The sequence below is a fragment of the Pimephales promelas genome, chromosome 9, assembly GCF_988280905.1.
Source record: "Pimephales promelas chromosome 9, fPimPro1.hap1.1, whole genome shotgun sequence".
Classification (NCBI taxonomy): Eukaryota; Metazoa; Chordata; class Actinopteri; order Cypriniformes; family Leuciscidae; genus Pimephales; species Pimephales promelas.
This window is the reverse complement of record NC_142777.1, coordinates 29,990,978-30,008,474: the sequence shown is the minus strand read 5'-3', so window position 1 is coordinate 30,008,474 and position 17,497 is coordinate 29,990,978. Positions and strand designations below refer to the sequence as shown.

General features: G+C 39.3%; 1 protein-coding gene across 11 annotated transcripts in view; it reads left to right on the top strand.

The window, feature by feature from the left end:
• The first annotated feature begins 701 nt into the window (after positions 1-701).
• prom1a (prominin 1a) overlaps positions 702-17,497 on the top strand; it is a 54,656-nt gene continuing 37,860 nt past the window's right edge. For 8 of the 11 annotated variants that reach the window (XM_089134974.1, XM_089134973.1, XM_039648852.2 and 5 more), the window contains exon 1: positions 961-1,366. In XM_089134974.1, the coding sequence (XP_088991100.1) occupies positions 1,135-1,366 (232 nt within the window). In that variant the 5' untranslated portion in view covers positions 961-1,134. Of the gene's footprint in view, positions 1,367-17,497 lie in introns of all 11 variants that reach the window. The other 3 variants (XM_039648859.2, XM_039648854.2, XM_089134979.1) reach the window with 1 other exon arrangement.

Below are 17,497 nucleotides of genomic sequence, written 5' to 3'. Positions count from 1 at the left end.
GTTTGAAATAATCATCCTCATGTGTTTTGCTTAGGATACCATTCATATATTCCCTGTGCTGCAGATTTTGACTCTGGGGACCGATTTTTCAGGATTTCCATTTATAAGTTGTATTGTAGGGCTTGAACAATAATTTTATTAACCCTCCCATTTCCTCATGATTTCAGTGATGGGTTATAATGTGTGATATGACTACCGGTATTTTTGTGACAGGAAACAATGTTCTGGGACCAACAAAAGATGCTGATCAGGATGATATTCTACCTGACGGAAGATGTTCGTTTTTCATTAATGATGTTTCCACCAAGATGTAAATAGGCCTAAGATTTTACTTCAGAATAGGAAACTTTCAGAGTCTGTTTAATTACATTTTTAGAGTATTAAGTTTCCACATAAGAATTATAATAACAGTGCTAATGCTATTTTGGTTCAATTAAGAGACATTTTTACAATGAAATAGTTCAAAAAATAGCTATCAGGGCCACTACATTCATTTTGATCTTTAAGCATAATGTTTATTTTGTTGAGTGAGACAACCCATCTAGGCTACCACAAAACATATTTTATTAAATATTTATGTTTGTGTCGTTTTCTAAAAAAAAAAAAATCCTTTGCTTAGAGGATGATGTCATTACTTTTTTGATTAGGGAGCTATTAAAAATAACGGAAAGTTGTGGAATTATTTAAATAGCCTATGAAGAAGAAGAAGAAAATCCCTCGAGTCAGTAGGATACACCACTGACAACGGGGACAACGGGGTGATTAAAAAGTCACATAGTCTTTCATCAGTGTTTGAAAGTGGTAAAGATGATAGAAACTGCCTAAATTAAATCATCGCGTCACTGATCTTTAGCACCCGGCAGGCGGAGCACGAGCAAAAGCGAGTGTGTGTTCACTCTCACCTCACTGGCTCACGCTCACCAGCCGTGTTATTATAGCAGGGCATCTCTGACTGGCCGACAGAGAGACGCGAGGTGAACCTGCAGGAGCCGCTCGCAACGGGGGGACCATGGTCATCATGAATCGCTCGCCGGATTGCAGGACTTGAGACCTGCGGTTTATCCGGTTTATTCTGTACACCCAGAATTTCCTCCACTTCCATCATCTGGAATTGCTTTAACACTAGAACTAATCATGCTGTGGAAAACAGTACTGATAATTCTGTGCTGGGGCTTGACGTCCGGGGAACTCCAGGACGGGCAGCCCGGCACTCCTGCTGCTCCAGCGCGGAGAACTTTGGATTTCGGCTTCGTCCCCTCCGGAGTTTACGAGACCGTCGCCTATTACGAGCCAGGGGCCATTGGGATTTTATTTAACATGATGCACGCTTTCCTCTATGTGATTCAGCCTAACCCATTTCCTGAAGGTGAGGTCAATCCTGTGATTTTCTTGAACTTTTGGACACCTTTTAAGAATCAATTTTATGTTTCCCTCACTTACTAATTAATTTGAAGCAGGTTATTACCATTTGCTACCACACTATTTCTCCAACAGCATCTACCATATCATGAGGAGTAGTCTAGTGTGAGAGAGCTGCCATATCTCTCCATGGTGAATAAAATGGTGTGAGGGGTTACCTTTGGCTGGTCTGGCAAATTCTCGACCCACCCCCACTGTGTTCGTCATTATTTGTTTAATCTTGAGATTAAGATTGTGAGTGACCCTGTTGAGTCACTATCCTAATGAGCTAAAAGGCTAATCTTGAATGCCATATGTTGCTGCGCTTTTATTTTCCAGCATGCCACAGGTGGATATAACCTGGTTCCTGGAGGGACCCAAAACAAACACAGTACACACACATAGTAGATTTTGGAGAACTTTACTAAAGAGCTGATTTGTTGGATCAGGTGCTTGATAAGGTAGACATCCTAAATGTGTGCTATTGGTCATCCTTTAGAAACAGGGTTGGGAAGGGCAGGTATAATCAACAATAGAAGCCACCAAGCACCCTCACTCTTATAAATAAAAGTGCCAAAAGAGAGCTTTTCGCTGCAAAATGCCATTGAAGATGACATTTTTTTTCCTTAGCATTAAGAACATGTAATCAGAAGAACCGCTTTCCACTATATAGAACATTTTATCCAATGGAATGATTCCATTGATGCTAAATGTTCATCATGGAATTGTAGATGCTAATAAAGAACCATTTGAGTGTATAGATCTTGCAATAATTTTGCAAGGATTATACTTTTTTTATTCTAAATTTCCAAGGTTATAATTCCTTCTTTTTCTGCGGCTCGTTCATTTTTCATCTAGTAGTGATGGCCCCCCTCTAGCAGTAGGTCCAAGTCATCCGTGCATACGTCTTCTGAACGCATGCAACACTGTCAGCATCTTGTTTTAATTTCTCCTCCTTCGTTCTCAAATAAAAATAGCCACAGCTGTAGCCTTTCGGCAAACTAATTAGAATGATAAAAGCTCTCTGACAGGCCTCCAGTATATGATAATTCAGCCCGCTGCGTTTGATTTGCAGTAAAGAGACAGCTGCGGCAGTCTCGTCATAACTCCAATCCTGCTTTGATTTGTTCTCTGCCACTATGTTTGTGCCATTCTTGGAAGTAATTTCTTAGCGTGGATTTTCAGGGCTGATTTAAGAAGCCTGGTCACGTCACACCTAGACAGACGTCCTCAAATCCTTTGATCCTTAAATCTGAATGGACATTGACAAGTGAAAGTAAGGACACTGATGTGAGATGGTAACCCTCTGTCTCCTTCAAAAGAAACAGTGTCTTTACTTTAGATCTACAAAACTACTTGTAAGATCAAAGCTTGCTGGGGGACGATGGTTCGGTAATGGCCTATTAATTGCTCAGTGTGGAGGTCTCTGGTTTCGCAGAGTTATATTACCAGGAAATATATTAGGGAGCACTTCTTTGTTCCCAGACATTGACCTGGCTGTCATGACTGCTACCTTTGGTCTCTCTCTCTGTTCCCTGAGCCTTAGGCTCTATCTCATTTTGCTCCTCAAAGCAAATTTTTGTCTTAAAGATGGTGTGTCATTTCAATAGCACTATTGTCACCAATCGAATGTTAAAGTAATGATTGTTTCTGTACAGGTTTATCAAACATTTCCCACATATGCCACTGGTCGTGTAAAACTGGGTTCAGACTACAGGGATTTCCCCTCCCGAAATCGTGCCCAGGGCATCAATCGGTTCCGATTGTTTGATATTTACGGATTTTAAATAAGGATGAAGACGACTGATTACGTTAGTACTTCCACAATAGCCAATAAGAGACAAGTGTACAAGGAGACGCGACAACTTTTGGAATGGTGACCATGAAAGCTGTACGGGTCCAGTGGACAACCGAAACGGAGAAAAAATCATAAACCGAGATGGATAAAAAAAAATCATTTTATTTAAAAAAAAAATAATAATTATTTAGCAAAGATCAGAAGTGGCTGTAAAGACATTTACAAAAATTTTATTTATTTTTGTAAAAAAAAATTGTAAATATTTTTGACATTTATTTTTCAAAGAATTTTTTTATTTAGCAAAGATCAGAAGTGGCTGTAAAGACATTTACAAAAATCAATTAATTTTTATTTTTTATTCATCAAAGAATTGTGAACAAGTGTATCACGGTTTCCACAAAAATATTAAGAAGCAAAACTGCTTTCAAAATTGAAAATAATAAGAAATATGTCTTGAGCAGTAAATCAACATAATAGAGTGATTTCTGAAGGATCATGTGACACTGAAGACTGGAGTGATGATGCTGAAAATCAGCGTTATCATAACAGGAATATATTACATTTTAAATTATTTCAAAATAGAAAACAGTTATTTTAACGATATTTCACAATATTACTGTTTTAAAACAAAAGAAAAGACATTTCCCCCCCCCCCCCCAAAAAACACTAAACAAATCTTACCTACCCCCAACTTTTTAAAGATTGTGTATTAGTCGATTATGAATTCCATTAGTGGGCAATTGTAATGTGGGCATCCTTAAGCTCCATCAGATTATATGATCCCAAATCTAGCATTCCAGGTGATGAACTGAGTCCATCTGAAGTAGGCGTATGCAGTGGATGCAGTTGCCAGGGCAACATAAGTTTCTCCCATTGGCCTACATATGTCTGAATGCTGTAGTGTTACAAGGTGTGAATAGCCAGTGCTTTCTGCGAGAAAAGCAGTGCTTTAGTAGATCTTAACAGATCCTTGTTTAACCACAGGACAACCAAGACTAGAGTAATGTTTTTAATGCCAGGAAGTATGCAAAAGGGCTTCTACCAGGGCTATTGTAATTTAATAAAACGTAAATATTTTTGCAGTAAAGTCAGTTATATATTTTTACAATTTGAATGTATTACTAATTGTTATATGTTGAATTCATGTTTATAAAAAATGACATCATATGATATCACAACTGTTGCAGTGTCCGAAGAAGTTTTAAAAGCTCAAAGTAAAACAAAACAAAAAAAAAGACTGAAAAAAGGCTGAAAAATTCAGCCAGCAGGGTTGCTGAAGGATGAAGCCGCAGTGTTGATGGCAGATGGCCGCCAGCTTGCTGTGCTCCCTCTTGCTCCTCTACATCTCGAGAGGCAGTTATGACACTCACTGAAGCTGAGGGGAAATTAAATTGAACTTTTTCCTCTCTATTGCTCCCTTTCCCTCGTTCCATACCCCAGTTATCTCATTCTGCTTGACCTTCTTTCGACTCCTTGCCTCTACTCAGCAAGCCCTCCCATACATATTCATGTCCAAAACTCCTCAAAAGGACTCATATGTGAAGGGTGTTGCTGTTATTGTTATTGTGGCATAAAAAAAACAACAATAGACAGTCATTACAAATATATTCAATTCTGATGCTAGGGACTTGGACACAAATCCAATTGGATGTAATGTTTAATTCAGAATAGAATGGAATGGAGAAACCTTCAAACTAAGCTGTTGTACTAAATCATATTCATACATTACAATTACACAGAGGGTGTGTGCCAGACTATGGTTGTTATTTTATGAACAGCTGTGAAATGCTTCCCACATATTTGAATGTAGTGAGCATTATTGATGTTTGAGGAGGACGTTGGAGATGTTGGGAGCGTGTGATTTGTCACGTGTTCTCATGACTCCAGCATGACTATGGTGCTCCAGGGACTGGCACATGTCACTAGATTTCCTGGGGCATCTTTAATCCAGCATGAGACCCATGAGCTCCAGTAAACCCACTGCCCAACTGTCAGTATTATCAAAATGAGCTGGCGTCCTAACAATATTGTAAAAAGTAATGTGATAATTTCTCTGTTTCCTGAAATAATGTTGGTGTTTCAGTACCGTATTGGTTATAAATCATTATTAGTGGTTTCATTTGTTTATATTTAATTGGTATTACTTTAGTTTAGGGTCCAATTCTGACTATTTACTAGTTGCTTAGTACTATATGAAGCACATATTAATTAGCCTGGCATGCCAGACCTACATCAAGATGTTAGGTCTGGAAACTCATCATTGACAGGGCTCGATCCGAGGGGCGGGATAAACGGTTGTCTTTCAAATTCTCTCTGCACGCAATTGGATAGCGCTACAACCAATCAGAGCAACGAAGAAGGTGACGGCTGAGTCCCATGCTTTTTCCCCATCAGTGTAGCAAGTTCCTGTCACTTGGAATGACCAGAAGCCTCGAATTTAGTGATCTTAAGGAACACGATGAATTGTAGGGCGATAGAAGGTCCATTAAATACACAGGAGCTAAACTATTTAGGGCTTTATAGGTCAGTAGTAGTACTTTGTAATTGATATGGAACTTAATTGGTAAGCAGTGTAGAGATGATAAAATCTGTGTTATGTGATCATATTTTCTTGACCTAGTAAAAAATCTAGCAGCTGCATTTTGCACTAACTGTAACTTGTTTATTGAGGATGCAGGACAACCGGCTAATAAAGCATTACAGTAATCTAGTCTCGAGGTCATGAATGCGTGAACTAACTTTTCTGCATCAGAAACTGATAGCATGTTGTGTAGCTTAGCAATGTTTCTAAGGTGGAAAAAGGCTGTTCATGTAACATATGAAATATGATTTTCGAAAGACAAGTTGCGGGCTAGTTTGACACCCAGGTCTTTTACTGTAGTGGATAAAGTAATAGGACACCCTTCTATTAAAGTTGTTTTGTAAGAGGTTTTGTGTGTAGGTTTTTGGACCACTAAGTAATACCTGAATTTAAAAGCAGGAAATTACGCGTTCACTGTGAGAGACACTGTGTCAATTTAGATGAGTTAGTGTTTTCATCTGGTCGTGATGAAATATATAATTGAGTGTCGTCAGCATAACAGTGGAAATTAATTCCATGTTTTCTTATATTACCAAGTGGCAGCATATATATAGCATATATATTGAGAATAGCAGAGGGCCTAACACCGATCCTTGCGGTACTCCATAGTCTACTGACGTTATCTTCGATTTTCCCCCCATTTAAACAGGGAAAAATGGGGACATTTATCATTTTCATAGCAGGCAGGGGAATCTTTTTTTTAAGTGTCAATAGACTGGCAGATTTCCCCCCAACTTCAGCGTAGAATAATTATGCTGATTCCGCCTGGACATGCTTACAGCTTAAACACCGGTCCTGGCTTAGACGTAGTCCCTTATCTCAGAGCTGATACACTCCTGTCTGGATGTGCTTAAGCACTGCAGGGTTTGTAGCTGCCCTAAATCTTGCCCTCCTGTTCAGACAGACAGCAACACATAGACCCGCTCACACTCTGTCACCTTTGGTGTGCTTTAACTAAGGTTCTGGTTGAAAGCCAATTCACAAGAACACTTTAAGAGGATTTCAAACTGTTAGTGGCCATTGAGCCATATTGTGAGTGTGGCTATAGGCTTCTGTGGTGTGTGACTCTTAAAGACTGATTGCATAATGATGACCAGGTGGTCATATGTTCACTTCTAAACAGATAAATTATGACTGTCTAAAGTGACAACGCATCTAGGAACCATACTGAACTACACTCACCTAAAGGATTATTATTAGGAACACCAGTCCAATTTCCCATTAATGCAATTACCTAATCAACTAATCACATAGCAGTTCCTTAAATGCATTTAGGGCTGTGGTCCTGGTCAAGACAATATCCTGAATGTCAGAATGGGAAAGAAAGGTGATTTAGGCAATTTTGAGCGTGGCATGGTTGTTGGTGCCAGACGGGCCGGTCTGAGTATTTCACAATCCGCTCAGTTACTGGGATTTTTACGCACAACCATTTCTAGGGTTTACAAAGAATGGTGTGAAATAGGAAAAACATCCAGTATGCGGCAGCAGTGTTGTAGTCGAGACCACCTCACTCGAGTCCGAGTCGACACCGAGACCAGAGAGAGTCGAGTCCGAGTCAAGACCGAGTCCATAGAGAGTCGAGTCCGAGACCAGAGACGGTTGATTACCTAATTTACTTTTATTTACTTAGAGAAATCCTTTTTTTTTCTGAATTTACTTAGAGTTTAAAAAATATGATCAGTTTAGGGTAAAAAGGCCACATAGTAGGTGGTGTTAAAAGTAATTTTATTACAATTTGTCATGCGCAGTTGCGCACTAGAAAATCACCAATCACTGGGGGTGTCAATCAATTTAAAAAAATATTTTATTAACATACATTAATAATCATGAAAAATATTTTTAATTGAACTCGAGTGGACTCGGGAATAATTCCGAGTCCTAAAAAAAAAATGTTCGAGTACGAGTCAATTCCGAGTCCAAATGGACACGAGTCCATGACAAGACCAAGACCATTAAAATATGGTCTCGAGACCGAGTCCGAGACGAGTCCGAGTCTCGAGTACTACAACACTGTGCGGCAGTCCTGTGGGCGAAAACTATTAGAATGGGAGAAAGGCATTTTATTTTTGTCTGAATTTGGCCTTGTATTCACGCCTGTACAGTAGAGGGTGCAGCTCAAACAATCCAAACACAAATGTCAAGTTTGTCATTTTTGCTTATTAGTATGGTTGAATTGGATCAATGAAGGTCAGCAGCGAAGATTTTGATTAATAAAGTGATTACATGCATAAAGTGTTTTTGTTATTTAACATCTATTACGGGTTTGTGTAATATTCTGAGTTTGCATTTCACTGTTTTTATTATTTTTGAGTAATTCTGAATCCGTTTTGTGCTAGTGAGAGGAGTAAATGTTTACATTTAGTCTAGAACTACAATAACCATCACGTTTGCACAAACATTCACTTCCGATTTCTCTTAACATGGGGAATGGAGAGGTGTCAGGCAATAAATGGAAAAGTTTTTATATATATATAAGTAAATCTTTTGTTGTGAATTTAAAATGAATGAATTACTTTACTAGTTACTTGAAAGAATACATTTAGTTATGTTACTTGCATTACCCCCAACACTGAAAATGTTAATTAAGCTTTTGTTTACAGACACCATTTGGTTTGATATTGTGCTATCTATCATACAGTTAGTGTCTCTTAGTGTCCAAATATGTTGTGGGACGGGAACCTCTGTATTTGTGTCGCACATGTTAGTGAAGTTTGTGTCTTGATGGTAAGCCTCTCTGGAGCGACTCAGATTTAGACTGTCATAACTAAACTGCTTCTGCTGCTAATGTGATGATCGCATTTACATTTAAACTCCAGTGAGCGTTTTCCTCCGCTGCCTCTTGTTAGCATGGCATTATGGGATGTCAGACAGTGAACACATCAGGTGTTCTGTTCTGCAGCATTTTTTGAGAGAAAAGTGGTATTGCTGTAGCCTCTGAATGAAATACTTATTTTTAGAAGAGTTGCACACATACACACAGTTACTTTCTTTCTCCAGCATGTTGTGTGGGTTGGATTTCTCTCTCTAGAGAGGGAAACAAAGACTTAAACTGAGAGAGAGTAATGAAAGACTGGCAGTGATCCTGAGCTATACTGCCCTCGATTATACAACCACATTTAGCCAAGTCAAAGGGGCTATTTAGGCATCCAGACATACAGAAGTCTTAGCAAAGGCAGACCATTCAAAAACACTTTTGCGTCATCCAAAAGGTTTGTTCAAATCTTGTTGAAGTTGTCTTATCACATATTTTTAAAATGATTATTATTAGTATTTTCTTTGAATCTGTGATAGGATTGGTCATTAGACCTATATCTTGTGGACCTCTAGTGACGATCACAATAATTACATCATGGTATACAATATTATCATGCTATTAAAAACATTACAAAACAGGAAACGATTAAAAGGTTAGTTCACCCAAAATTCAAATTCTGTCATTAATTACTCTCTCATCCCAGAAAAGTAGTGAAGACATCTTTAAAATAGTCCATGTGACTACAGTGGTCCAGGCTTAATTTTAGTGTACAGAAAGAAATGACCAACCCTCTTTGTGGAGAAAAAACTTAAATAATTTTTAAAAACATGTCACAAGAGCCCCTGATATCAGTTTAGGCAGTACCATTGCCTATCTATTTGCGATTTTTGCTATAAGCTGTGGCCGTGGGTTTGAGTCAAATATTTAGAGCTGCTCCATCCTTCAATAACAGTCTCTTTGCAAAGTGACAGATTCGCAAACTATTCTGTGCTGAAATGTACCATTCAAATTGTTAAACACAGAACACAGGGACCTCATTAAAAATAAAGTTCAGCAGCTCTTTTTTAATATTGGGATTTTCAGAAGCATATGTACTGCAGAACAGCAGGTTTTACTCTTTTTGTTCTTTTTTTCTAGTTTAGTTTAGAAATATCAAATATCTGATAACCGAATAGGCGTGGAAGTGTTGCACCCAATATTCCTCACCATATGAGCACTTTAATCAAAACCGGGGCAAAAAATCCTCTTTATGAGGTGACGCCTGCAAAGTGGCCTTAGATAACTGGTAACAGAATGTAAGCATACTGGGACATTTCCAGGTAACACTAGAATGTCACGAACATGAGGTCAGGGAGTTGCAGTGCTTCTGAAAGGGTGAGAGGGCATCCCAGCCGGGAATAGAGGAGAGGGTGCCTAAAGCTACGTCACTAAGGCTTCTGGGAAAATCCAGAGGTTATTCATGGGCAGAGTGAGATGGCTGATAGGATTATATAGACTGTAAGTGAGAACGATAAGGGTGTATAATAATGAGGATGAAAAGCTCAAATAAGAATACATGAAATGAAAAAATGAAAGAGACAAAAGAGAATGTGAAATAAGGAAAAGAGAGAATAATAAGAGAGAAATGTGATATGCATTCTTTCTCTTGTGGTAATTTTAGAGCCTCGAGAATAGTGGGGAAAAAATATTATTTCTTGTGCCTATGTCACGTAACATTGCATGCATTTTTGGCATTCATTTTGTTTGGCATGATATAAATCCCCTTATTCAGTAAATCAATTGTATGCGACAGAATTCAGCTGTTTGTTCAGATTTCGTGAATATTAGCTTACTATATAGCGGGGGCGAGGATGAAGGTCAATGCGGAAAAATCAGGAAGCCTGACGATAAGGAAAGGCATATTGCAAGTCCAGGACAGCTTCGCCGCAGGAGGGGAGCCAATTCCACGGCTGGACGAAAAACCACTGGGGAGGCTGTACACGGCAGACTTGTCAGACAGGCAGATGGGAAAGATAACCAAGCATCAACTCGCAGAAGGTCTGGCAAAGATTGAGCAGAGTCGACTACCCGGGAAGTACAAGGTGTGGTGCTATCAGCACATCCTGTACCAACAAAACCCGTGGCCCCTTAATGTCTGCGAAATCACTTCATCACTCGTCAGCAGAATGAATAGCCTAGCCAACAACTTCATCCGCAAGTGGATAGGCTTGCACCAATGCTTTTTAGAAACAGGTCTCTTCGGTCAAAGCATGCTGGATCTCCCTATCAAATCCATCAGCCTAGGATATAGGACAGGGGTAGGCAAGTTTGGTCCTAGAGAGCCCCTGTCCTGCAGAATTTAGTTCCAACCCTAATCAAACACATCTGAACAAGCCAATCAATGTCTTCAGGATTACTAAGGCTATAGGCTGAAGAGTTTTTTTTCATTGTTGAAGCCAAACTCTGCAGGACAGCGGCTCTCTAGGACTGAACTTGCCTAGAAGGCTCGCCTTGTGCTGGAACTAAAGAACTCATCAGACACGCTCATATAAGGAGTGTGAATGTCCCCATCCACACAGGCCGCAAATGGAAGGCGCTAGCAGAGGTGGAGCGCGCCATCGCCACTCTGCAACACCGAGAAGTGATGGGGGCTGTCCAGACCAGTCGTGCTGGGCTGGGCTGGGCTGGGGAGCAGTGCAGCAATTCGGGTCCAAAGCCACCAAGAGACATCAGAAGACCATGGTGGTGGACGAAATCACAAGACAGAAGAATGAGCGCTGAAGGCAATATCCCAGGGCACGCAAGGAGCCTGGACGAGATGGGATGCTACCATCAACAGGCATTTTACCTGGGAAGATATCTGGAGGATGCCTCAATCCAGGCTTAGTTTGTTGTTGAGGGCGTCCACGACACTCTTCCATGCCCTAAGAACCTCACACTCTGGTATGGTGATGAAGTGGGCTATCATCTGTGCGGTTGCACCGTAGCAATTCTCCGACACACTTTGTCGGGATGCAGAGTGGCACTGACCCAGGGACGCTTCAGGTAGCCCCATGATGCAATCCTGACAAAACTGGCCGAGATCCTGGAGGGTGGCAGCAAATCATTCACCAGCAACTGAAGAGCATGCCCTGACAGGGTTTGTAAAGCCTGGCGGTATACACTTATTTCCTGCTCAGAAGAAGAGCAGCATGCTCGCACCTGGTAAAGAGTGGCAGATACTGGCAGACCTTAGGAAACAGCTGGTCTTTCCAAGAGAGATCATGAATACCACTCTCCAACCAGAAATAATCATGTGGTCCACAGTAGTGAGGCGAGCCCTCCTCATCGAGCTAACCAATCCCCTGGGAGGAGAATTTGACAATAGCCCATGAAAGGAAGCACCAGAAGTACACTGAGTTAGCAGCGAAGTGCAAAGATGCTGGCTGGAAAGCAACTGTTCACCCTGTGGAGATCGGCTGTCGAGGCTTCGTGGGCAAAGCAGCAGTCCAGCTGCTACATGGAGTGGGCGTAACAGGCTCAAGGCTGAGGAAAGCCACGGGGGTGCTGGGTGTGGAAGCAGAGAAAGAGAGCTACTGGCTTTGGTTGAGGATTCCCCACCCCATTTCTTTCCTCCTCAACCAAAGCGATGTACCGGTCGTAGGGAGCGAAACATCTATGAACGGCGGTGTCCAATTGATGACCCTGCAGCTAGACTATCTCTTATGTTAATCTGCTTTTTATTCAATTAATCTTTGAGTCAGGATTCTTTGATGAATAAAAAGTTTTTTTTATAGAAATCTTTTGTAACATTATAAATGACTATTACAACTCCCACTCTTGATCAACTTAATTGCTGAATAAAAGTTTTTTAGTTTTTTTATCTTACCCCAAATTTTTGAATGGTAGTGCATCTTTATTAAGTTATATTCCTATTCTTTTGGCTGCTTCCCAAAAGGATGGTTCAGGTTTTAATGCCGTTGTGGGTTTTGTGAAAACTTGGCTCACACAGATACAATCTGAATCCAAATATTCCTCTAGCTTTGATCTAATTTAGCACTGCTTCAAGCATTTATCCCATGTGGGCTGTACTTAAAAAAAACATGCATTAGAGTATAATGTACAAATACTACAGATGCAGATGTTTCCTCATTAAAATATATGCCCTTGCTTATCTGCTTACCATAAATTCAAAGCGCAATAGGAATAGGGAAATTGCTCGTAATAGCGTTGGCACGTGACTCGCGAGCATTTGCCAGCTGAAATGAGCCTCTTTGCATCATTTATTGCCTTGAGGCTGTTTCAGCTGTATGTCAGTTGGATGTCGCTCTTCATTTTGATTTTTTTTAAACCATGCCGTTGTTAAAGTAAGCAAATGTTTACATGAAGAAAAGTTGTGCTTCTTGAATGTTCGTTAGAATCAATACATGGGAAAATCAATTCAGTTTCTGTTCAAATCAGTTTCTGTTTAACAAGGATAGAAGAGTGATTTTGCACATGTCAGAATTGTGCAACTAATTCATCCCAAAGTAGATCAGGGAAAGCCACTATGGACACACAAAGACTGGCAAATATGTGATCAGTATTAATCAGTAACACCTCTGTGACCCTTATTTATCTTTATATCAGCTTTGCCATGATCAGTAAGCTGATATTAAGTAGGGATTGCATTTATTCTGTGTCCAAAGAGAGAGAGAGTCCCAATTGCTGTCCTTTAGAGTAGTAATAGTATACACCTTTAAGGTACTGCTATGAACTTTTATGAGAACAAAGATGGTCCCTTCCCCTGTGACGAGCTGTTGTACCGCTAACTTTTTGCCATTTTTTTTTTCTGAGGGTGTAAATTCCATAGCTTTGGGAATGCGTAGTAAAGAAAATTAAACTTATCAAGGCATTTCACTGTATATATACTGTATATATATATATATATATATATATATATATATATATATATATATATATATTCTTGAAACTTTCCAATCTGGTTTTAAGCCTCTGCACAGCCCTGAGTCTGCTTTATTAAGTGTTTCTATTAATGATGTACTGTTAGCGAATGACGCTGATGAATCTGTGATCCTAATGCTGTAGACTTAACCTCGGCATTTGATACAGTTGATCATAAAACTCTTTTTTTACCGAATAGAATATTTTGTGGGCAACTGTCCTCAGTTGGTTTAGATCGTATCTAACAAATACAAGTTTCTCTGTCAAACTGGGTAATTTTTCGTCCTCGTCAGCCCAACTCTCCTGTGGAGTGCCGCAGGGGTCTATTCTCGCACCCATTCTTTTTCCCATATATTTTCTTCCTCTGGGCTCCATTTTCAGCATGGTGTAGCATTTCTATGCAGATGATACACAAATTTATTTGCCTCTGAAACGCAACAAAGATACTGCTCTAAAATCTCTTTTTGCATTTACATTACATTTATACTTATTCATTTAGCTGATGTTTTTATCCAAAGTGTCTTACAATTGCTATACATGTCAGAGGTCGCACTCCTCTGGATCAACTAGGGGTTAAGTGTCTTGCTCAGGGACACATTGGTGTCTCGCAGTGGATTCGAACCTGGGTCTCTCACACCAGAGGCATGTAAAAAACTTAGCGATTGCCGTCCATGCACTCATTACATCGCGGTTGGATTATTGCATCTCTCTTTACTATGGCATCTCTCTTTACTATGGCATACCCAAACACTCTATTGCTCATCTCCAATTAGTACAGAATGCTGCTGCAAAGTTCCTCAAAATAAAATGTAAATTTGATCACGTTTCACTTATCTTAAAATCACTGCATTGGCTACCTCTAAATTTTTTTTACATTTTCTCTTTGTTTTTAAATCCGTAAATAATCTGGCACCAAGCTATTTGTCTGAGCTACTCTGTCCACACAATTCCACACGAAACCTGAGGTCTGCTGATTAGAGACTTTTGTCTGTCCCCAGATCACGGTTAAAAAATAGACGGGAAAGGGCCTTTGCGATTGCTGGCCCTAGGCTGTGGAACAGCCTTCCGCTTTACATCAGACCGGCTCAATCTCTAACTGTTTTTTAAAATCCTATCTTAAAACCCATTTTGTTTGTTTAGCTTTTAATTCATTGTGATATTTTTGTCATGAATGTGTGGTTTGTCCTTGTTACTTATCTTGTCTATTGTTCAGCAGTTTGGTCAGCCCTGTTTGCTGTTTTTAAAAGTGCTATATAATTAAATACAAATTTGAAACTTGATGGAGAATGAAAATAAACAGTCTTTAATCACAAACACCCTGGAGAAACACTTAGAAAACAGCTGAACAGAATGCCAAATCAAGGCGACTAATGAGAACTCAGACAGGCAGGAAACAGGAACAAAGCAAACTAGTCTCAAACTGAACATAACAGAATAGGCCTATACACACTTTACAGATCCAAAACACTAACAATGAAAAACATCACAATCCAGTGAAGGATTTTTATATGAAGTGTGCACAAAAATAATATTTGATCACCAGCACAGTTTCTGCCACCTAATTCATTAACCTTGAATGTGGACCTAAAAATAATACTGATGCATTTTTTCAAAAACTGTATGTAAGTAGGCCACATAGTCTGGTCAGCTGACTCATGAATTGTGCAGTTTGTAAGGACATAAACAGTGAGCTAGGAACTGTGGAACAGTTCAAGCTTGCATAGTAAATTATAGTTTGAGGTTATGATTGTTCTCAGAATAGAATTGAGTATACGTCTCTATTTTCTATAATATGTGCTTTTATAAATATTCTGAATGCCATTGAAATTGATATACATTGACAGGCCCGTGGAGAAAACATGTCATTTAACCGGACTTTTCAGAGAGTTTACTTCTTTATGTTTTGGACCTTATTTGTGTGTGAACGGAAACACAAAATGCCCAGTTTAGCAAAGTCATCAGCAATGTGTGAATCTCCTATTAATAGGTTTAAGGCTATGGGCACAGATGGACTCATAAATGTGGATCTGTGCCATAAACCATGATATTATATCTGTTAAAAACCACGTAAAGGACGTTAATTAGTAGATGGCCCAGGGATAGTGTGTATTGTTTCTTTTCCGAGCAAGTGTTTTTCCTTTCCACCCAAAAGCCATTGTTCTCATAAAAAATTCACCACAAGGAAGTGACAGTTATTGTCCCTCAGGTCTCCTGGAAAGTTGAAAAAGTGATTGCGTAGATGTAAACAAGTGAGATATATGTTGCAAAAAGAAAATGGAGCACATACAAGGAAGCTAGCTGAATTAATGTAGTCACTCAGAGTCCAATAATTGCTGTATAGGTGTATTCACTTCTACTGTACATTATTAGAAAATAATGTTCTAGACCTTTAAGTTGCTTCATATATAATGAACCTTAAAGGGTTTTTTAGGGGTTCATGAGATCCTTTTATGGATACATTTTTTTACAGCTTGTGAACAAACTTTATCACTAGAAAAACTGCCCTTTATCACGATACTATTTTGTCTAACTACTGTAAATTCAAAATAGAGTCGCTAATTTTATTTGGTACAATTGAATTTAGGCATCACACTATTAGAATGCACAGGTATTAGAACTAGATATTCATTTTGAGGTTTGCTAAGGATTACGTGCAACAGTGTTAATAAATTATTAGGGATTTATTTTATTTTATTCTATATTGGCCCATAATCAATATATCATGCATATGAAGCAGGCATATATTAGTTTTTGCTGACTTCCTGATGAAAACACGTATAGACCACTGCAACACTGTACATGTATGTGTATTTTTTTTAATGTTTGTGGAAGGCTTTATTTTGTCTAGAGAGAACATATTGTTACCTTTTCACTGCAACTGACAAAGACAGGGATAATGTGAGGATATTATATATCATGCATGTACATACTCATTTTACACATCCACAAAATAACCTTCCTCAGTGAGTATCAGAATACAGGGCAACTCAAATTGGTCTTTGTATATTAATCTAAAAAGAGTCCAAGCCTGTAGATGCTGTGACGAGTTTTTTCCCACTGCAGCTTGAACTCGCTCATGCATTTAATTCCATTTTTATTAATACTAGGCTTGAAAGAGAGAACTACATTTTATACCACCCCCACTTTCTTTTTTCTATTAGTTTTTAGGTTACGTCCTCCTCCTATTCATTCTTTCTGATTGTGACACCGGATTCCTCTCTCTTGGTAACTGACTCCTTAGTTATTGCTTTATGTGTGCTTCAACAGATTGTTATTGTTAATGTTCAGGTACAGATTGTAACCCTCTGGGACTCTGCAGGCACCAGGGAGTAGATGAGAAAAGTCATGAGCATTTGCTTAAAAGGCGGTGAGAAGTGACACGCTTGATCACTCATGTTAAATAATGGTTTATGAAGCCTTCAGAATATTCTGAAAGACATCTGATTCTCTCTGCTGTGCAAAAGCTACAGTGTGAAAAACCTCAGGCTAATGTCACTAAGTTGCAACAGAAGATTTTCACGTAATGTCCTGTTACTAACAGATGTTCGTATGCTGCAGCTCAGTATAGTTGCTAGTGAAGGGTTTGGGACTGAGCTTGTGCTTGTGGTACCATTGGCTAAGCTGTCTTAGCCACTGACATTTGTAACCATAGCAAAATTTTGGTGTAGCACTCATTTTTTGGGGTGAGATTTAGATTTTGCGCACATTGGGCCCTATTTTTACAATCTAAGCGCATGGACTAAAGCACAGGGCACAAGTGCATTTAGGCTGTGTCCAAATCCACTTTTGCTAGCTTAACAATGGGAAAATGTTCGGCGCCCATGGTGTAAAAGGGTCGTGCATATTCTTTTAATGAGTAAATGGTATTTTTGGGGCGTAACGTGCAAAAAAACGTGCAAAAAACAATCGGAATGTAATTTCACATTCCCTTTAAAAGCTAGTTGCACTTGTACCATGGCAGATTCGCTATTTACATTGCGGAATTTGCAAGCGGAAAGACTGAACCCTTTTTCAGAGAGGAAACTGATCTGACTCTGCGCGAGGTTAAAGCGTGCAAGCAGAT